General features: G+C 31.0%; 1 protein-coding gene across 1 annotated transcript in view; it reads right to left on the minus strand.

Annotated features, from left to right (window-relative positions):
• Positions 1 to 319: 319 nt before the first annotated feature.
• Positions 320 to 23930, minus strand: part of LOC148303029 (cell adhesion molecule 2-like) — a gene marked incomplete at its 3' end in the record, with an annotated part of 46564 nt that continues 22953 nt past the window's right edge. Inside the window, exons 2-5 of the mRNA XM_088270680.1 lie at positions 9507 to 9712; positions 1904 to 2039; positions 912 to 1045; positions 320 to 548 (exon numbers count right to left, since the gene is read on the minus strand). Coding sequence (XP_088126806.1) covers positions 320 to 548; positions 912 to 1045; positions 1904 to 2039; positions 9507 to 9712 — 705 coding nt within the window. The remainder of the gene's footprint in view (positions 549 to 911; positions 1046 to 1903; positions 2040 to 9506; positions 9713 to 23930) is intronic.

The following is a 23930-nucleotide window of genomic DNA, read 5'->3' on the forward strand; positions in this document are numbered from 1 at the left end:
TTAAGATCAAAACCATTGAATTACCTCTAGCATTTTTTTAGTAACAGTTATTTTAAATGTTGGCAATAATTTTTAATGACCCGGTAGTTGTCAGTACACTTGTCCACTTTACATCGTTAGAGTTGTGTATTAACGGGCGAAAAGCGCTTGGCGGCGTGCTGGGAAAGACGTGGAATCTGTGATTCAGCTGGCAGCGAGTTACGAGCTGCGTACTACGATATCCATACAAACATAAACGAGGGTCTTTCAGTATCCCCATCAGATCACGTGTAATTTTGGATGATCACTAAGAGAAAGGTTATATATGTGTGGTACAAACCTAAGATGAGGGCTTCTCTATTGTCCAGCAGCGGCGCCGCTCTTTCAAGAACTGACTCCTGCTTAGCGGACCACAGCATGGGAGAAATGTGTGCCGTGCATCGTGCGCGAAGGGGCCCACCGCTGAAGTGCTTCGGCCGCAGCTGCACGCTTAGCCCCAGCATGGACGTCAGCAGCCCGTACTGATGGACCAGCGGCCTGTATTCCACCAGGTCATCTGGATTTATGATCTAAAAAACGCATAGATTACATTCAACCTTGTCACGCACCCAAGGCATTTTGTGATTGGATAATATGAAGTGATCAAAACCGGACTGCCGGACGGTAAAATTCCGTGTAGTGCACAAACTCACTGCGCTTGTGTGCTACACTGAATTTTACCGTCCGGTAGTCCGGTTTTTAAAAAAAATAAAAGTGACTGCGACAGTTAAGCGTGATCGAGCACACCAATCCAAAGAAAGACGGCCAAAAGTATAAGCAAATCCAAGCCAATCATCGTTTTATCACGCTAACTGAAGTACCAGACGGTAATATTCCGTTTCATATCAAATTAAGATACTTAAGACACACAAACAAAAGTGCAGTTTTTGTACCTTTTCATCATTTAGAAACCACTGTAAAATGGCTGCAGGATGAGATCGTCCTGAGGTGCAGTTTAGAAGTAGCATGTCCCCAGTTTGATATAAATCTTCTTGACCAGAGATGTGTGGTCCTTCTTTCGGTAGATCTAAATATGAACACAAAAGTATTGTAAGCAAAGTATTGTAAGAGAGGTACAGTTGTCAGTCTTTAAAATTTGTAAAATATATTTTTTTTCATAAATTTATTTACCTTTTGGTAAAATCTATCCATTTTTAATTTAAGTTTTACTTAAAAAATACCGCTATTTCTCAAAACCTATTGTGATACGTGTTTTGATGCATTCCGCATTATTTTCAAACACCGTACGGTGCTTGAATTTATCTGTAGAGATACTCCCATTAACAGGTGAAAATACAGTTTGTATTTTTATCTGTTCATGAGAATATCTTATTAATCTCAATCAAACCCAGACAACTATATTCTTCTTCATCTGTGTTGAGATGTCAATATAAATAACTCCTAAATGAACTCACCCAGATTTGTGAACAATGATTTTGACACACTCAAAATATTTAATATGTATATTGGTATGGTGGTGTATTGAAAATTCTGTGACTTTTAATCATAGTGCTACTATTGAGTGATTCTTAATAACAGCATAATTATAATAATTTTGTATAGTTTATATGGAGCCATTTTCATAAAAAACTACCTCAAGCACAGGCCACAAGGCAAACACAAACAGGCCACAAGGCTTAAAACAAGATGAAGAAGAAGAAGAAGAAAAAGAAAAAGAAGAAGACTACCTCAAGGGTGCGTCACTGTGATTGAATTGGCGGAAAAGAGATCGTCGAAATGATTTAGCAAACACATGCGTTTTTTTTTTCTTTTTTCTAAGGATAATTTTATTCTCACACTAACCACTGGTAGAAGAGCATTCCGCGCCATCAGATCCGCAACAGCAAAAGCACATATTGTTAGTGTAAAAACAACTTTGACTTACATACAACTTCCAGTCTTCCTTCTTTCTGAGCTGATGCAAAACTTGGGGCTTCCGCGGATACTTCACATCGATATACTCCAGAAGACCGCAACGTCAGTCCTTTTAATGTCACCTTTTGGTCATCTGAATTATGATGCTGGAATAAAAAAAATAAATAAATAACTTAAAAAGTTCACTGGCTCTTTGTATGTGGAGACATGAAATAAAGACGGCCACGAAAAATAACTCCCACAAGTTGGACAGACAAAATAAGATCAACGAATCATTGATTCCGAAAGCACTCTAGATTGAAAGCTCTGTAAAGATAAAGAAAAATATTTATATATTTTAAAGCAGTATTTAAATATTATAGGTTTTAATTTTTCTACTGATGTTCCTTGTTACGAATTGCATATATTTAAAAGGGTCTATGATCAATAAAACTAACTTGAATCAACCATAAATACTGCCACGAACTTGTACACGTAGCGACGTATGAATCATGAGTTCCAAAAAATTTAGTAGTGTGATTGTCAATCGTGGGTAGAATTTAACCAGCCCATGAAAGGTCATAAGCATTGTATGTACCCAGACTTCTATCTTCTTCTTCATCTTTGTTAAGATGTCGAAATGTAACTTAAGAAGATTTTCGATTTTGGACTATGAACACTAGTATTTTTATTTGTATTGGTAAGATGTGAGTTACTAAGGAGAGATAATTGATAATTTTTCAGAATTAATAATTCCTTCTTATTACATCAGGAATAAAACCAGTTTGCCAGTTGCTACCCTTAATTAATGAGTTGACAGAGTGGTCCTTTGTATTTGAAGCCACAGGGGATGTTTTGTAGGTACATTTACACAGGAGTGCAATTAAAATTTGAATCAAAGATGAGGAATGGAAAAAAACCTTTGACAGAACCACTCATAATTTGAAATGAATCAGTAAATACACATAACTAACTAACTAACTAACCAATCATCATACTGCTTCCCGAAGGGGTAGGCAGAGAGAATAGGACGCCATACCAATCTGTCTTTGAAAACTTTCGCAAAATCTCTTTCACTTTCATGCATTTTCTGATACATATCCGTCAATTATTCCGACTCCTCACCTATCATTCTCATATACATATATTTAAAATATTTGCTTTTAATTAATTTTTCACTTTGTAAATACCACTAGTGGTATTAACTAAGTGAAACATTAATTAAAAATGGATAGATTTTACCACAAAGTGACTGCCGAATCAATCAATGAAATTAAAATATTTGATTAGGGCAAGTTTTCATCGGTCTTTTTCTTTTGTTTTTAATATCATTTATGTAAAAAATATGTATTTACGAATACACAAAAAAAAAATAAAATTAAAAAACACAATTTACATACTATTTTTTTGGAGAGACCCACCAAACCACCTTATGTGTCATGTCTGTGGAGTTCATTTTACATACATTTTGTTTGTTATTATTATTTTTATCTATTTTGAAATAATACATAAATTCTGATTCTATTACTAACAACATTATTCTGAGAAACTGATTAACTTTTCCTTTTCAACTCATTTGATTCACGTGTCCAAAGTATATCAACACACCTTTCTTAATTTTATCGATAATGCTTATCTCAGCTTCCTTAAGCTCCAATATTCTTCCCTTATATCAACATTCAGCAGTGTTATATTTATTAAACGAGTGTTTCCTTGCTTACTTTTGTAGATACAAACGAAATTGGAATGACTTGAGATTAAATATGTATTTTTATCGAATCTAGAAGCTTTTAGGTAATTAGAACTGGATAAGAAATCATCGTATTAAAAATAAAGGACTCTGCCAGGAACATTTTTGCATTTAATCACTCACATCCTTGCAATGATATATAATATTTTATTTATTGTTTCGGCATTAACTTTGTGGTAAGACATGTTACAATGATTAAAGAAAACACTTCGTTTTTTACCACTTGAGTTTTATTATAGACTACATATTTCAGAAGTTAAACTTCCATCATTCCGGTCATTTTTTGACCTGAATGATGGAATTTGACCATCATTCAGGTCTGTATAAAAACTGATTATACAGACCTGAATGATGGAAGTTTAACTTCTGAAAGATGTAGTCTATAATAAAACTCAAGTGGTAAAAAACGAAGTGTTTTCTTTAATCATTATGATATATAATAATTAATTGGAGCAGTGTTTCTCAAAATTTTTCGGTATGAAACCATTTTAAAACACTGAATATTTTACGAAACAATTAATTTCTGGTTTTTAGTAATTATTATCAGGTATGCCAAATACTTGAAAGTGGTCAGGTTAGGAGTCGTAACCATCGGCGGGTATGTATGAGGAGATGCATGAACGTGGAAGAGGCGAAGAATGTTTGCAAGGACAGAGTGGTGTGGTGCTCTATTCTCTCTGCCTACCCCTGCGGGGAAGCGGCGTGATGGTTAGTTAGTTTTTTTTTAGTAATTATTTAATTATAATCATTTGTTGAAAAACATTAAACATATGCAAACTTTAAACAGTATGCAAAACAACACGTAATAACACAATACTCAAAATAATCTGTATTACATACATCCGAATTAAAGGGTCTCTGCTTAATAAAAGCTTTCTCAGTTCAACCATAGATGACTGTTGTGAACTAAATGATAAAGCGTCATGAGATTGATGATATATGTACATATGTATTCCAAAAAGTGATGTGGTTGTCAGTCATGAGCAGAATGGTGAATATTATACGTCTGTAAAGTGATCACTTAACCAACCTGACAGGTTAAAAGCCCTGTAAATCTCCAGACATTCGTATTCTCCTTTATCTATATTAAGATGTCAAAATGTAAAAATAACTCCTACATAAGTGGAGAAACCCAGATTTGTGAACAATTATTTGAACATACTAAAAATGTTGTAAATAAAACTGTATTGTTTCTTGAATGTTTTCGCAGATATTTTGTGGTACATTTTATAAAATTTATAAAACAAAACAGCTTTGTTTTAAACCACTTTTTATTGGTACACTTTGTCCAACTGGTTTCGACAAGAACCTTGTCACCATCAGGGTTTTTGTAAATATCCTAAAATATTGAAATACTCATAGTTAGGTTAGATTTAATTACATTTCTCTTACGATGCCAAAAACTTCCACGCACTCCGTACACCATATTATAAAACTGTATTGATTCCAGTTTAAATTTATAATGCTGTTTGCATTTAATGAGAGGTATGTATGGTATACATTTTATTTATTTTTAATTTTTTATCATGGGTAGAATTGGGAATATTGCACGTGTGTGAAGTGATCATGTTACCAGCATATGAGATGATATGTAGAAGACCTGTAAATACACACTTCCCTATTTGCATTAATCTATATTGAGATGTCAAAAATGAAATTAAAGTCTATTGCGTACCTACGAATGTTATAAAATATCATGCTTTGGAAACGATGAAACCTCTATTTTTATTTATGTAATAAATCTACTTCTAAGGGATGGAAGAATGTTGAATTCGCTGGAAATTTCATAAATATTTTCACCAAGAATTTCACCGAAATTGGAATTACATCTTACGTTATATTAAATGCCCTAGCATTTCGACAAATAAGCGCGCTTTTTGAAGAAACCACATTTCAACCAAGTTTTTTTTTATTGATAACTCAACATAGACGAAGAAATCTATCGAGGTATGATATGATATGACATTAAAATTCTGAAAAATTATCAATTATCTCTCCTTTGAAACGGACAAATTATCTGTACAAATAAAAACGCTTATATTCGTAATTAATAGCCCGAAATCTTAAATTGCCTAATTTACATTTTGAAATATCAATTTGGATGAAGAAGAATATAGAAATCTGAGCATTTAAAGAGCTAACGACCTGACATAGGCTGGTTCAGTGATGCTACCCATGACTGACACTTTTAAATTTTTTAATTAAATATCGGAAATATCATGACGCTTACGTGTGAGTTTGCTGGAGCCACCTATGGCTGGTTTGAAAAATGTGTTTTTAGTAGAAATCCTTTTTATTTCACGAAACTATTGTCAAGAAATTTCAATTTAGATTTTTATGTTTGTAAATATAAATAATATGTGGGTGACTCTGGAACTGTTATTATGATCTATTTATTAAAATTAAATTTAATAAATGAAATTAAACGTAAACTTAGTAAAACTTTACCATAAATTAAATGTATTTATAATTAAAACATACCTATTGTTAAAAACACAACAAGGCAGGGGTTGAAACCATGATATTAAATAATTTGTGCCTGTTTTGTTTACAAATAGCATAGAGTTTCGTCTAGCTTACCACCAGTATGATAATGTCAGCAATAGCAAAACCTGATCACTGGTCAAACAAAATACAAGTGAAAAAAATAAATACCGATATTTTATTTTATAAACTACAGTTCCATAAAAAAATGCTAGTAAAAAACTTATATCTAATTAAAAGGTTGATATATTTTTTAATGGTGTTTCTTAAAACATTGATGGTAACTTACTAATAGTAATTTTCATGGATTGAAATTTCAAGATGTGTAGCATCCTTTATCTAACTAGAAAATCCTTTTTCGAGAATCTATGGGGTTATAAAGCGAAAAGGTTGAAGGAATTATTTTGGGAAAGAGAGTTCGTTCAACACCATAAACCATGGGGTAAGTCCAATTCTGGTGATCGATGTATTAGATGTCCCATTCCAATGATTCACTAAGACCCCATTGATCAAGAACTTGTCCAAGGTTTTATATTTTCCACTTTTAGAATACACCTTTGAAAGTAGTGAGAGATTTCATAATTTATAAAACTGTGTTTTTCTTAAAAAGCGCTTTATTTTAAAATACGCAATTTACAGTCTTCGAAGACTATATATCAAAGTCGGTTTTCTTCCTTTTGCCGGTAGTGATCTCTTCCTTTCACAAAGTTTTTCTGCAGAATTCTCATCACCAAAAGATAATTAATTTAAGTGTATATAAAATGCAATTAATTTATCACAACGAAAGCAAAAATAATAATCAAAAACTAACAAGCTTTTTTATTTATTATTTTAATTTTCATAATTAAATTTCATTTTCTGAACATTTCTACTTACAATCTTAAATATTAAATACGCAGTTCTCTCCAATAAAAGGACTGAGCTCTTGTGCTTGGAGAAGGACTTATACTTTTAAGTTATGTTTGTTGGTAATAAAATTTTATTTTTATTGAAATTATTATATTTTTTTCGTGTTTTTTTCTATCTTAGATTGACATATCGCTCACTCCTTTCAACAACGTCATAATTTAAAATAACTTGATTTTTCAGAAGATCTTTTTAAACCTTTAAAAATATTTAGTATGTTTTAAAAAAATAATTAAAAAATAAATTTTCTTCAAAATGCAAAACAACACTTTCTGCCTTGTAACGGGTAAATATTTAGTTGAAAATATGCCACTTTTGCTAGGATATAGTATATTATCTGGACATTCTGAAAGCATGCACAACTAAAAATTGATGATTTTTGATATATGACGTTGTTAAAAGGAGTGAGCGATATATAAAATTAATTTATTTTCTTTTTTAGCATTTTAAAGTCATCAATTTTTTTTAAATGTCTGTATAAGGTTATGGAAGTACTTAGTTCCCAAACATTAAAAGTTCTGTTGGAATTGTTTGGTATTGCATTTCGGTATTGTAAAATTATGTTTTCATCTCAAAGATGAACTTTTATTTACATAGATTAAAGTAATTTTCACCCTTAAATAGTTGGAAAAAACCATTTTTAAAAATAGTACTACTTTTGGAACTTTGAATATTGAAAACAATAATTCTGTTGGATTAGTTTATTTTCTTTTTAAAATTACTTTAATTATTGTTCTCTGAACTGTTTCAATAGGGCTCAAGGCGTTGTTGTAAGGTCCTTCCCATCCAATAATGCCATACTGTAGTAACGAGCGAACAATTGCATACCTACCATCTTCCTAAGCTAACCTACCAACTCATCACTTCCATGCAGGGGTAGGCAGAGAGAATAGAACGTTACAACAATCTGATCAAATCTTTGCAAACAATCTTCTTTTCTCTTACATTCATGCATCTCCTCATACATACCCGCCGATTATTTCTACTCCTGACGTGACCAACTATTTTGAAATACTTTACCATTCCAAGCTTTCCTCAGCCTTCTTCTGCTTCTATTACTAGCCATATTTGTCTGAAAATATTGTTTTAAAAAAAAAAAATCTTTTTTCACTCATTTTTATTCACACGGCCAAACCATAAAAATACTACTTTCTTAATTTTATCGATAAAGCTTGTCTCAGCCTTGTATTATTTCCCTAAATCACCATTCTGGCACCTATCATACATCGTTTTGCCTTTTATCTTTACACATTTTAGCGAAAGCGAAATTGGCAGTGCACGATGGAGTCTTGATTCCAACCCTAATATATTAAAGCATGGAATTAGCAAAAGAAGGATGAAAGTGGACTGAATACAATCAAAGAGCGATTTCTCAAACTTATAAATAAATATTCTCAGTGCATCTAGGTTGGTCTATATTTCATTATGTTGTAATCAAAATTAATGAACTGTCTCTAAGGGAAATAATTAAAATTAGACTCATTTAAATATAGCTATCAATAAGGATTACAGGATAAGCGCTTTATTCTTAGCAACTTATTGAATTAAAACAGTTAACTTAATTCCTTCACATAACTCCATTTTAAGGCGTATTCGTTCTTACCATGCCTCTCTCAAGTTTGGTGGTAAATTAAATTATAAATTTCAAATGAATGAATCATTCCTTAAAGTTCAGCATGAAATGGTGCTTCGGGCACTGCGTGTGTGCAAAATATGACCAAAATCGACTTTGAGTATGGAATAAGACGTAAAAAACCCTGTAAATATCAAGACATTTCTTCATCTTTATTGAGATGTCAAATAAAAAAAAGACTATCATTTTGTAATATGTAAATGTTTTGGTTACATTTAATTTAATTGATTGCGTTATATTTTTGACATCTTAAGATCAAGAAGAATCTGGAGGTCTGGGTTTTTACGAGTCTTTCGACCCGTCATAGGCTGGTTTAACTTTATACACTCGTAACATTCACCATTCTACACATGATTGACAACCACACAACTCAAATTTTTGGAACCAATATCGACTTTTTAAGATTGAACTTTATGAGATCTTTATAAGATTGAATTTGCACCGGCTTTGTAATATCATTTTAATATTGAACATGCATCCTCATTGAGAGATTTTTAACTTACATCGATTTGTAAGATCCTTTGCAGATTGAATTGACATCAATTTTATAAGATTGAGCTCACGTCGACTTGTTTAGCTATTTATCATATTAAACTTACACCAAATTTGTGAGATTTGCATAAGATTGAACTAACATCTACTTTGTTAGATGTTAGATATTTATAAGATAAATTTACATGAAATTTGTGATCTTCATAAAATTGAACTTGCATCGACTTTACAAGGTTGAACTTACATCGACTTTATAAGATTGAACTTACATCCACTTTATAAGATTGTACGTACATCGACTTTATAAGATTGAACTTACATAGACTTTATAAGATTGTACTTACATCGACTTTATAAGATTGAACTTACATCGACTTTGACTCCGTCCACCTTGTAGCTATGATGCGCCGGATTCAGCTTCGGTATGAACCGGTAGAACTCCACATTGTCCTTGTACCACTTGACAGAATAAAGGAAGTCCCTTTCCAGGTCGAAGCGACACGTGAGCACGGCAGACTCACCGCGCATCCTGTATCCAGGGATAGTCAGGTTCACCGCTCGCAAGCTTATGGACTCTGGAACAAGGAATATTACTTAGGTACAAATGCACACATAGGGAATATGAGTCTACATCACTCTGCTTTGCAAACAATCTTCCCTGTTCCACATTTATGCATCTCCTCATATATTCCTGTCGATCCTTCCGACTCCTGACCTGACCACTTATAAGTAAACATTAAACATTATTTATTTTATATTATGTTATTTTTTTAATTGAATTTAATTTAATTTTTTTATTTATTCGGGAATTGTACAGCTTACATGTTTAAAAAATGATATAAAACAATAGTTACATTAAAAATAATAAACATTACATTACATTAACAAAAAATAGTTACGAAAAAAAGCCAATTAAACAATTCCACATTTATGTTATAAAACTATTAAAAACATTCAGAGATTAAACAAAAAAAGGGTATTATATAAAATAATAGATTAAGCAGGAAGGAAATTAAATATTAAATATTATACTACATCTAACATTACATTAAACATTAAACATTACAAGTAAACAAGTAAACATTGGTAAACAACAAACAAATAATTATTTCAAACATTTGATCATCCCAAATCATACTCGGTTTTCCTCTTTTTTATTTCATTAATTTTATATGTACATATACACAAATTCAAACACATAATTTACACACTTGATGTAAAATGAATAAATAAATAAGTATACATATGATGATAAACCATGTGCGTCGTTTAAATTCATATAATAATGCAATGTAATATTTTATTAGTCATAAAAAATTAATAACCAAATTATTTCTTACATGGAAAAGGTGTTTTTGTTAATTAGGTCGACTGTATCGTTTTATCTATCCATTTTGACATCTTAACAAAGATGAAGAAGTATATGGAAATATAAGTATTTACATGGCTTTTGACCTGTTAACTCAGTGAGGGCTGTTGTAAATTGTTATTTATATTTATCATAAAAAAATTTAGGTGTGTCCAAATCCTTGTTAGCATCTTGCGTACATTTAAATCTAGGGTATCTACTAAATGAGCATTCTCAAACCAGCCGTAGATGGTTTCAGTGAACTCAGGCATAAGGCGGCATGAGATTTATGATATATGTAGGAATTCCAAATATTCGAGTAGTGTAGTTGTCAAACATGGGTAGAATGGTGAATGTTACGCGTGTGTAAAATGTGTGTAGTAAAGTCAATGTATGTGTAGGTATCACTTAACCAGCCTATGACGTTCATAAGCCCTGTAAATGCTTAGACTTCCATTTTTTATTATTTTTTATTATTTTTATTTGGGTTAACAACAGCAACATATGTAAAACAAAACAATTAAATGATATTCATCAAACAAGCCGATTGCATTTTATTTATTGTTTCGGCATTAACTTTGTGGTAAGACATGTTACAATGATTAAAGAAAACACTTGTTTTTTACCACTTGAGTTTTACTATAGACTACATGTTTCAGAAGTTAAACTTCCATCATTCAGGTCTGTATAATAACATGTTATTATACAGACCTGAATGATGGAAGATATACTTCTGAAACATGTAGTCTATAATAAAACACAAGTGGTAAAAAACAAGTGTTTTCTTTAATCATTCAAGCCAATTATAGTTGACCACAGAAACATAAAGATCAGTACAAAATATTTAGTGTAGATCTAGCAAATGAATGAATGTGTGTGTATGTATGTGTGTGTGTGTGTGTGTGTGTGTGTGATGTTGATTCTAGTAAGGACATACGTACAATGCAGAGAAGTATAGTTTTTATTTATTTATTATAGGGATGTCAAAATGTATAAATAGCTACTAAGAGGAGAAAGCCCAGATTTGTAAACACGTATTTGGACCCACTCACAATCTGTAAATAGATGTTCGTTATAAGATCACAACATTTTTGAGGGTGTTCAAATACTTGTTTACAACTCCATGTTATCTACTTGGTAGTCAATTTTACATTTTGACATATTTTTATTTATTTATTGGAAAACCTTAATAATATTTCACAAAAATAACATAATATATTTATGTTATCCACTGACAATTCGTGATGGAATTGCATTTTAATATATTATTAGATTAAAACCAATATTCCACTTTATTTAATATTTACACAATAAAGTGCAAAAGCTAAAAATATTGGTTTTAATCTAATAATATATAACATAATATAATAAAATTAAAAAAAAAATACATTCCAATTAGAGGTTTTCACTTAAGTATTTCTAAAAATAAAAATAAACTGTAATGTACATAAAAGTTTAACTATATAATAAACTTACATTACATGTTTTTATAAAAAAATATAAATTTTCTTAATCAAATAGTCAAATAGACATCAACAATATATTTTTTAAACGTATTAAAAGAAACATAATGGATGTCTGTTTCACTAAGCATTACATAGCGCATATCGCAGGCTCGATTTGAAAATTAATTTTGGTGTGCATTTTAGGGATTTTAAATGAAAAAAATTGTTTCTGGTCTGTGCTCCCGGGACTCTAAAATTGATGAGTGATAAAAGCTCTGGGCAATCTACATAATTATTTATAAATTTATACAGGAAAATAAGGTCAGCATTGTTCGTACGCGTTACGAGCTTAGGTAAATTCATAAATTCATTGCTTGGAGCCATCCGTCTAAAATTACAATATAAAATAAATTTTGATTGTATAGATTCTATGCGATTAATATATTTTTTGTATTGGGGTTAACAGACGGGAGATGCAAATTCTAACTGACTACGAACATATCGCTCACTCCTTTCAAGAACGTCATAAATAAAAAATCGTCAATTTTCAGTTGTACATGTTCTCGGAATGCCCAGAAAATGTACTTTATCCCAGAAAAAGAGGCATATATTTAACTTAATTTTTTTAGAAAGGCAGAAATTTTTGTTTTTGCATTTTGAAGAAAAGGTATTGTTTAATTATTTTTTTTAAATATACTAAATATTTTTCAAATAGAGAAAAAACCTTCAGGTTTTACCTAAAAAGATCTGTTGCACAGTAAAAAGTTTAATAAGTGGCTTGATATTTATTTTTAACACAATGTATTATATTTTTAAACTTTAAAAACGATCTCCTGAAAAATCAAGTTTTTTGATTTATGACGTTCTTGAAAGGAGTGAGCGATATGTAAAATACGAAATTCCTTGGTATTATCATTAAATTTTTTCCTTATACGAAATAGGAAACCGAACATTTGATTTTTTTGCAATTTTATTAATGATTGCATTAACGTTACAAAGAAAAAGAAGAATAAAGAAAACATAAGTTCTATTACACAAAGTGAATGATGAATGATAAGGAGAGGGTTATTTCACAAAGTTAACAATGCTTTAATATAAAATAAAATAAAAATAATAAAGAAGTCTGAGTATTTGCAGGGCATATGACCTGACATTAAGCTGGTTAAATTATACAATGTAATTATACAAATTAAAGTGAGGTTTTATTTAATTTCAAGTTATTTCTTCCCTATAAGCGAGATAATTTAAATCATATTACGTTATATTATTTTCAGTAATCGCATATACTGTGGGTTTAATTATTCTTGTGTAATATCGTATTATCCACTAATATTCCTTTCAACAAAGGATTTAGTAACCGAGCCAGGATTCTAATTTTCCGAAGCGTTGTGTAATGTTTAGATAAATATTTAGAAACAACCGCGCGTTCATTAATATTGCTAATTTTGTGTGTTCAAATCAAACCCGGCAAACTCCATTGTAATTGAAGTCTCACTTGATCAAGCTTATTAAATGGTGGAAGATAATGTCGTATGTAGCTCGACCTAATTAATATTTATAATGAACCAAGTCATTAACTAACCATCTCGCCGTTTCCCGCAGCGGTAGGCAGAGAGATGGGACCGCCACACCAATATTTTTTTTACAAATAATCCTCTTCTTTTCCAAATTCAGGCATCTCCTCATAAACTTTTTTTTTGTGAATATATGTTAGGTTACAATCGTTAAAAGCAATAAAAAATGGATTGAAAAAGAACTCCACCGACAAGACACACAAGGTGGCTTGGTGGCTATGCAAAAAAAATATTCTTAATATGTAAAAATTGTGATTTTAATAAATGCATACAAAAATATATATATCTTATTCTCACCCTTATCCGCACCCAATGGTGCATAGGGCACTGCATTGTATTGACGCACTGTTATCTTGATCGTTACTTGCATGAAGGTATGAAAGACCTGCGCTTCAGGGACCAGTCTAGATGGTTTATACATTTAAATCAAATAAATATAAATGTGTAAAACCATTATTATTTATATTCACTCCCCTGGGAATCATAAAACATATGTACCCAGACTTTTATATTCTTTTTCATCCATGTTGAGATGTCAAAAAATGCACTACTTTAATTAATAATTTGTTGAGAACATTATTTTTTACCTTTTTATTAATACCCCTCCTACAGCTCCTGAGAACTTTCCATACCTTTCCGTATATCTCTACATACAAAACACACATTCATTTGTAAGCAAGAGATATTTTCGTTTGAGCGAACTCTACAAAAAATTAATGAAACGAAAAACTGTAATTTATCTAAATAAACATAACTCCTTTTATGTGAGCAAACACATAAAATGTGAGCCATTAAGTACGTTGTAAGCTGAAACATATTTATGTGTACTCAAATACGTTTCAAACTTTAAAAAATATACAAATTTACAACATTTTGAGTGTGTCCAAATACTTGTTCACAAAATCTGGATTATCTCCAATTACAGGAGTTATTTTCATTTTTTTTTTGACATCTCATCAAAGATGAAGAAGAATATGGATTAAGAATATGAATATCCAGGATTCGGATCTCACATACTAATATAAGAGTTTCTGCTTAATAAAAGCTTCTTTACATCTCACCAATAGATGTCTCTAGTGAAGTTCTAGTGATTCATGAACAAGGTTTCTAAATTGGTTCATATATATAGAACTTCCAAGAATTTGAGTAGTGTGGTTGTCAATAATGGGTGGAATTGGTGAATGTTACACGTGTGTAAAGTGATCACTTAAACCAGCCTATGACGGTCGTAAGCCCCGTAAATGCCCAGACTTCCATATTCTTTTTCATCTTTGATGAGATGTCAAAAAATAATATCCAAATTTGGTTCAAAATATAATTAATTTTTTATTATTTACTCAAATGTGGACTGTAAGAAAAAAGGACTAAAAATAGTTGTATTACTACTACTGCTACTACCATTACGCCGTTTCGGAAGGGTTAGGCAGAGAGGATAGAACGCTACACTTTGTGGTAAGCCATGATGATATTGTAAAAGGAAAACACTTTTTTTTACCATTTGAGTTTATTTTATTATGACGACTAGTTTCGGAAGCTATGCACATCTTCAGGTCTAAATATAAACCGATACTTATGTTTCGACCTGAAGATGGAAGCATATATACATTTCACAATATATTAGTAGTAAAAAAAGGTTTTTTTTTTACAATTTACACATTCACTCACCCCAATGGTGCATAGAGCACTGCATTGTATAAACGCACTGTTATCTTGATCGTTAACGCACGAAGGAAAGGTGATCAGTCCTCCGCTTCAGGTACCAGTCCAGGGAAATATTGAACGGTAGCCGAGCGTGCTGACCATTACACTACGAAGGCGGACATGCACGCCTAAAATTCTTCACAGATACCTATTCTCAAAACTCAGTACACGGCTGCTCTGGGCCCTTGGAAGTTGCCATGTTTCACAGCCTTATAAGAAAACAGGAGCAATGCAGGCATTGTATAGGCGGCATTTGGTCTTCACCGAGTATAGGTCCGATATCCAGACAGCCTTCTGCGTTTGAGACCCTGCGTGTCCTAAACGCACTCTCAGTTTCTTTTGAAGGCTGCCTGAAGGAGCTGAAGGACATCACAAAGAGTCCCAGGACTTTTTTAAATATATATATATATATATATATATATATATATATATATATATATATATATATATATATATATATATATATATATATATATATATATATATATATATATATACATATATATATATATATATATATATACATATATATATACATATATATGTATATATATATATATATACATATATATATAAATATATATATATATATATATATATGTATATATATATATATATATATATATATATATATATATATATATATATATATATATATATATATATATACATATATATATATATATATATATATATATATATATATATATATATATATATATATTTATATATATAAATATACATATATATATACATATATATATATATATATATATATATATATATATAATAAACATATTACTCTTACACTTACATATATGTACATACGAATTATTGAAAAGAACTCGGTGTCCTCATATTTTCTCGAGCACCAGATATAAATGTTGTGTTCCGTACTCGAAAAAAGCATTTGATTGCCTCTGAAAACAATTTACGTTGCGGTCTGAAACTCGCTTCGAGAGCGGTGGGGAGGAGGGGGGGGGGTCTCCCGAGTGGAAATATAATGGAAACAATACTTTTCAGGAAAATCTTCCCTAACTGAATCTTCCAAGCGAGCGGCTCCTAACCGCCCGCATTAAGCTGCATGAAGTAATTTCATGTATCTAAAGTGACGCAACTTTCGGGGGAAATCAAATTATCGTCGGATCGAGCTTGCTTTTTATTACGCGAGCTTTTATTTGATTCTCCCTTCGCGACTCGCGCTCTAGCGAGTAAAGTACTCACCTAATTGTGAGGCAAGTCTGCGTGTGTCCTCGTCGAAATTATAATAACATACACACACAAGTACATTAATATATCTTCTATCTTCAAACCTTTATCAGCATCCCAATCGTGCATAGGAAACTGCAACTTCTGTTATCTAGATTGTTAACACATGAAGGAAGGGTGATCAGCCTTCCACTTGAGGTACCAGTCCAGGGTAAAATTTAATTAATATTTATATAACTTATATTTGAAGCACTAACTTAGTGATTTCCCATTTCTCAATTAAAATGTAACATTGTTTTAAAATCACTATAAATTTAATATTTATTTTAAAACAATGTTACATTTTAATTAAATCAATAATATTTATTTTCACCCCCCTGGGAATCGAAATAAATTTTGAGTTGGAAACATTGGAAAAATCAAAGAGGCAAGAGAATCAGAAAAGCGAATCCAGAGGGTGGAGGGCTAAAGAAGATGTTCAAAAGAAAAGCTAAATTAATTAATTTCTAACCTATTTTTTTAACTGATGGCTTTATGGTCATACGTATTTCTAAACATATCGTTTTTACCGATATGTGAAGGGACCTGAGAAAATTGCATATACTCGTTCATGTCGGTAGTGTAATGACAAAAGGGTATATCTGTCAAGTTTGTTTCACAAAATGTCTAAAATAGTGTATTTCATAATCTAGAAAAGGATATAGTTGTAGTTACATTACTTATTTCAATTTAGTAAGATATATACAAAAAAAAATGCATAAAACAAATGAGTTATTTAATTTCACAAGTTTGTTTTTGCTCTCCTGTAAAATTTGGTCTGAGACAGATATACCCCTTTGCCTTTACACTACCGATATACAGATTTTAATAATAAACGCAATATATGTGCAATAATGGGTAGAATGGTGAACACAAGTGTATGCTCAGACCATCTTATTTTATATAACACAGGAACCATTGATATTAAGTTGAGATATCTATAACATTGATAATATTTATGTATTTTTTATATTATTTTTTATATTAGATGACAGTTGCATTAATTACTTACCTTGTTTATATACAAGGTTTATAGATCATTAAGTAGATTTTTGTTTCTTCGATCTTAAAAAATATGTTTTGTTTTAATCTGTGTTGGGAACAAGAGGGATAATCTAGTGTGGTCCAATCAGCAACTTCTCAGCATTTGCTCATTGCTGGGAGGAAACCACGCTAAACTCCTCAAGAGAAGCCGGACTGTCAGATGTTTTATTTTAATCTGTGTTGGGAACAGGAGGGATAGTGGGTCAATCAGCAACTTCTCAGCATTTTATTGCTGGGAGGAAACTACGCAAAACTCTTCAAGAGAAGCCGGACTGTCAGATGTTTTATTTTAACCTGTGTTGGGAACAGGAGGGATAGTGGGTCAATCAGCAACTTCTCAGCATTTGCTCATTGCTGGGAGGAAACTACGCAAAACTCTTCAAGAGAAGCCGGACTGTCAGATGTTTTATTTTAATCTGTGTTGGGAACAGGAGGGATAGTGGGTCAATCAGCAACTTCTCAGCATTTGCTCATTGCTGGGAGGAAACCACGCAAAACTTCTCAAGAGAAGCCGGACTGTCAGCCAGACTGCTGACTGTCATCAGCAGACCTTCCGTTACACTAGAAGTGGGTTCAGTTTTGTGTCCTAGCTTGGTTTACGGCATTATTCCCCAAAATATGTGCCGCGGCACACTGGTGTACCGTGGTGATTAGTTGGTGTGCCGCGGAAAAAATACTAGTTTTGTGAAAATAACACAATTGCTCCCAAATTTGATTGCGTGTGCTCAGTTAAGTAGGCTTACATTTCGCATTTAACATAATATATTAAATATGTTAGCTTAATATGTAAAAATGCACCTCTGAAGTTTCTTAATTTGGTAGGTGTACCTTGAAGAGAAAAATTTTGCGGAAAACAGGTTTAAAGTAGGTACCCATGTCCTTCATTATTTTAATCATGTATGATACCGCTTTTCGACAGTTCCTTATAAACTACCAAGGAAACGATGTCGGATAATATTGATAATAATTTTCCCTATGTTCCAGTGCATAATAAATTGATGAAATAAAAAATATAAAAAATCGGCAGATTTGTGTTATGTGTACTAGGGGTAGGTTGTTTGCTTTATCACCACGTGTCTGCCTCCCTCTTGGTATCCATGGTAACGGGTGACGCTCCCACGATTCCTTTGTCATGTTTTCGGCTTTGGAAATAACCAATGATGCTGGGAAGTAATTGGAAACCACATCAAGCAAATATATCGCTCACTCCTTTCAACAACGTCATAAATAAAACAAAAACTTGATTTTTCAGGAGATCGTTTTCAAAGTTTAAAAATATAATAAAATTTATTAAAAATAAATATCAAGCCTTTTACTGAACTTTTCACTGTTCAACTGATCTTTTAAAGTAAAACCATAATGTTTTTTCTCAATTTGAAAAATATTTAGTATATTTAAAAAAAAATAATAAAACAATACCTTTTCTTCAAAATGCAAAAATAACACTTTCTGCCCTGTAGCGGGTAAATATTAAGTTAAAGATATGCCGCTTTTGCTGGGATCAAGTACATTTTCTGGGCATTCCGAAAACATGAACAACTGAAAATTGACGATATTTGATAGGTATATGACGTTGTTGAGAGTAGTGAGCGATATGAGAAAGCAAAGGAAGAAAGTTTTGTGGATTACACCACGATCACGAAATTTAAGTAATATTTATTTATTGATTTATATTTCATCATACACATAATTACAAACCTCTATTATCCATTCCATTCACCTGCATTATCCATTAGTGAAAAGCTTTTTGTATAGTAACGTAGTTTTTATAACTCAAAAGATAATGGAAGCATTTGCGCAATTATATTTCATTCTTATATAAAAATATTTAAAAAAAATATCTGTATGTTTTTAATAGATTTATATTATCCACTTACACTTCGTGATGGAATTGCATTTTTAATATATTATTAGATTAAAACCAATATTTTTAGCTTTTCCACATTATTTTTATTTGACCAGCGACCGGGTTTCGTCGTTACCGACATCATCAGACTGGACATGCATATGTACGGATTGTTTGGGAAATTGTTTTAACTGATTTTTTTGCAAAAATAATACGAATTAATAATACATTGCTCATGCTGCACTAACCAATAATCCCATACTGTAGAATGCACTGTCATAAAGCGTACTAACTTTTCAATAATTCTTTATATTTTTTCATACGAGAAATTAAACAATATTTTAATGTTTTTCAGAAACGAAAAGATTCTTAAAGGATATTTACTGCGAACAGAGTACACACACCCACACACACACACACATACACACATATATGTATATTCGAACCATTATCCGCACCACAATGGTGGATAGGGCACTGCATCATATAAACGCTGTATTATCTTGATTGTTAACACACGAAGGCAAGGTGATCAGCCCTCCACTTCAGGTACCAGTCCAGGGTAATATTGAATAAATACTGAAGTGAATAAATCACTTATATTTTTTAGACCCCCTCTGGAAGTCGAACCCGAGACCTCCAGAACGGTAGCCGAGCGTGCTGACTATTACACTACGGAGGCGGACATATATATATATATATATATATATATATAAATACACATATATATATATATATATATATATATATATATATATATATATATATATATATATATATATATATATATATATATATATATATATATATATGTGTGTATTTATATATATATATATATATATATATATATATATATATATATATATATATATATATATATATATATATATATATATATATAATTCTTCGAGGTAATTTTAAATTTGCTCTCTATTTTTTTGTATTGTGGCCTTGTTGAATGTTGTATATCTCTTTCCCAATTTTACTTATCCGTTTTCGTAGAATTTGTGAAACCCCATCCCTTCGAAGATCAAACAATCATTATTGATTATGTCTAATGAATGAAGCCTAGAAAGTCTTCCTTCACGATTCCTCGACCGCAATTTCTTATAAAATGAACAATATAGTCAAAGTACTACACGTATTACATAAAAATATAATGATAAATCAAACTAAACATATTTTAGATATGTTCTTTGAAAATTAAACAAAAAACTAAGAGATAAGAAAGGAATGTTAGGTTGAACGAGGAGTAATTGAAAAGATTAAGAAGAGTTCTTAACGGTTCTATGGACATTTTTTTCACTTTTAACAATTTAAATTTATTACCAACCACGTATTTATACAAATGAAAACATATACGGACTTTAGATGTAAATATCCGGGGGAATCTATTTAAACTATGGAACAGCTTCGGCTGGCAGTTATGCTGCGCCAGGTCAAATGCGAAAGGTGTCGGGTTCCAATCTCAGAGGGGTCATAATAAATATAAGTGGTTTTTCAGCAAACTTAAGAAAAATACTGTCGGGGACTGGTCATCCTTAGGTCATTTATTTTTCAGTTAAATTTTTCTAGGTTTTTTTCCGTGAGTTACTCTCTTTCTATCGTTTATTGCATTCAGTGGTGCATAATGCACTGTATCATATATAACCATTGTTATCTAAATTATTTACATAAATGAAAAGTGATAACCCATATGCTCTACTTATGGAGATTTATTAGATTTCTTTTCGATTTATTCATATGGAAAAACTTGTTTCACTCAACGAATTTGCTCGAGAAACGAATTAAGTACGTTATGCGATACATCACTCTATATAGTAATATTGTTAGAGCTAATACGAGTACCTACATTGATTCTGATCTAATGTGCATGTTTGCCCGACCACTTATCCCAAATAAAATAAAACTTCTTGCCAAACTTGACGCGTTTCCCGAGCGCTGTTTGCCGTAAATATTAGACTTACAATCTGCTAACTGCCGAGGGCTCTCCTCTAGCCCTATCACGGAAGGTCTGACGTAATCAGTCTCCGATTGGTGGGAAAAAACTTCCTAAGTCGAGTTAGGAGCTATTTAACCGAAATTACTCGACTCTTAACTTTCTAAGCCCCATAGGTCCGTATGGCAGAATTGATTTTGGAAGAGAGGCGAGCATTTTATTTTTATTTTACATTTTTTTTATTTTTTATTTTAATTGGAAATTTCATGGTTACATAAATATATTTACATTAATGCGTAAGAAAAAATAGGTATTTGAAACATTCCATTGTTTCAAATACCTCTTTTTTATTACTCCTTGTTTACTGTTAATCTTTGTTTACAAATAAGGATTTTGCAAATCTTTGACCGGGCATTATTTTTTTTCGCCAAGGCAAGGTAACATTTTGGACTGTGATCAACAGAATAGTTCAGTATTGTAAAGCATAAATTATTATACTAAAATATGAAAAACCTAAAAAGTTACACTTAATAAAAAACTGATCTAAGGCGTAGATATTCGGAAAATTCATAAAAGTGGAAATATCTCGAAAACTGAGGCACTTTTACAAAGCTCATTTTTTCATTTTTTGGTGAGTCATAAGCTGGCCTAACACCCCTTAAAAGGAAAACGTTGGATTATGGGACACCCTGTATACATGCTTTAATAGTTGTTTACGAAATACGATTTTTTTATAAGTATAAAGATGTTAATTTCATAAAATCTTGAAATATTTTTTTATGTTAATAACGAGAAAAAAAATCAAGTACTCTTAAAAGGAATCAACTTGAAGGAAGTCATAATCACAGTATGTAAAAAAGTTTGAAATGAATTTTAAGATATCACAAATGTACATTTTGCGTAGGAAAATATATATGGATGAATAATTACATAAAATCAACTTAAAATAAAAAAATCATGAATCTATAATATAATTTAAACAAAACATTCAAATTTGATGTATAATTTAATAAAACAAATACTGCCTTACTAAATAAAACGAGCAAAAAATATTAATTTGACATTTTACTGTCTCAATCATAAAAAATACAATAATATAAGTCTCAATCAGATGTTTTGTATTAGTTTGTAAATAATATTTGATATTTTTTTGAAAAATAATATTATTTTCTTTTATAAAACAAATTTGTTTTAAAAAATATAACCTCAATACTTTTGTATTACATTGAAATAATATATAATGAAATAAAAATCATTATCGATATTTTTTAAAACATTTTCAGGAGGAATGTTTTCATCTCTACTGAAAATAGTATTATTTTTTCCTAACTCTCAAATATTCCGTTATTAAATAACCGTGATCAATTTTCAAAATAAGAGAAGAGTCATTTTCACGATACATTGTATAAAAATAATTATATTTAAAAAAAAATATAACAGCGTATTTTTTAATGAAATTATTATAATTATGTATACTTTTAGGCAAGCTATTGAGGCGATTGCACCTAGTTTGTGAAATGAGGAATCAGGTTGATGCAGAGTAGGGTTAACCATGGTAAATAATAATTAAAGAAAACACTTCGTTTTTTACCACTTGAGTTTAATTATAGACTACATGTTTCAGAAGCTAAACTTCCATCATTCAGGTCTGTATAATAACTAAAATATAAAATATAAAATTGTTCTATAAATAAGGATAGGGGGAAAGTAAGGGGAAGGGGTTAGTCAAGGAACGGAGTTTGAAAACAAAGGAAAAATTGAAAGCAATGGCGAAGAATTAATTTATTAAATAATATATTGTTTCAAAATTCTTCGCCATTGCTTTCAATTTTTCCTTTGTTTTCAAACTCCGTTCCTTGACTAACCCCTTCCCCTTACTTTCCCCCTATCCTTATTTATAGAACAATTTTATATTTTATATTTTAGTTATTATACAGACCTGAATGATGGAAGTTTAGCTTCTGAAACATGTAGTCTATAATTAAACTCAAGTGGTAAAAAACGAAGTGTTTTCTTTAATTATTGTAACATGTCTTACCACAAAGTTAATGCCGAAACAATGAATAAAATATGGTAAATAATCATAATTTCGTATGGAATCCTGCTTTAAACCATTACTTTATTTCATATGTTAATACTACATATTATAATACAATACTCAAATTTGTTCAATCCAAATTCATTTTGTCAGAAAAATGATATAAAATCATGTTTTTCAACCCCTGTCTTGCTGTGTATATAAAATAGAATTATATCAAGCCTCCCACCAGTCTGATGATGTTGGCAAAGACAAAACTCAGTCACTGAAAAAAATTAAAGGGGAAAAAAACTACATTAATATTGCTCTGAAAAAATCCTAAAGGATTTTAAACTTGGAAGTATAAAAAATTGACTTGTTTAAAATGATTAACTGCATTGATGTTTATTTTCTTGCCAAGTAAAAGTGACTTAAATGACCCTAATGAACATTTTACGTTTTGGTAGTTGGTCACTTTCTCCTGTACGACCACGATATATTCATTTATTTTTTCATACACATAATAACAAATAAGGATAATGTGTGCCCATTTGGCTTTCCCGTGCCGATGGCACATTTTGTAATTGTTTTATTATATCTGAAAGAAATGACAAGGCACACACAGAATGCT

Source organism: Brachycentrus maculatus, unplaced genomic scaffold, assembly GCF_059751285.1.
Source record: "Brachycentrus maculatus isolate JH-2025_06_01 unplaced genomic scaffold, ASM5975128v1 h1tg000390l, whole genome shotgun sequence".
Classification (NCBI taxonomy): Eukaryota; Metazoa; Arthropoda; class Insecta; order Trichoptera; family Brachycentridae; genus Brachycentrus; species Brachycentrus maculatus.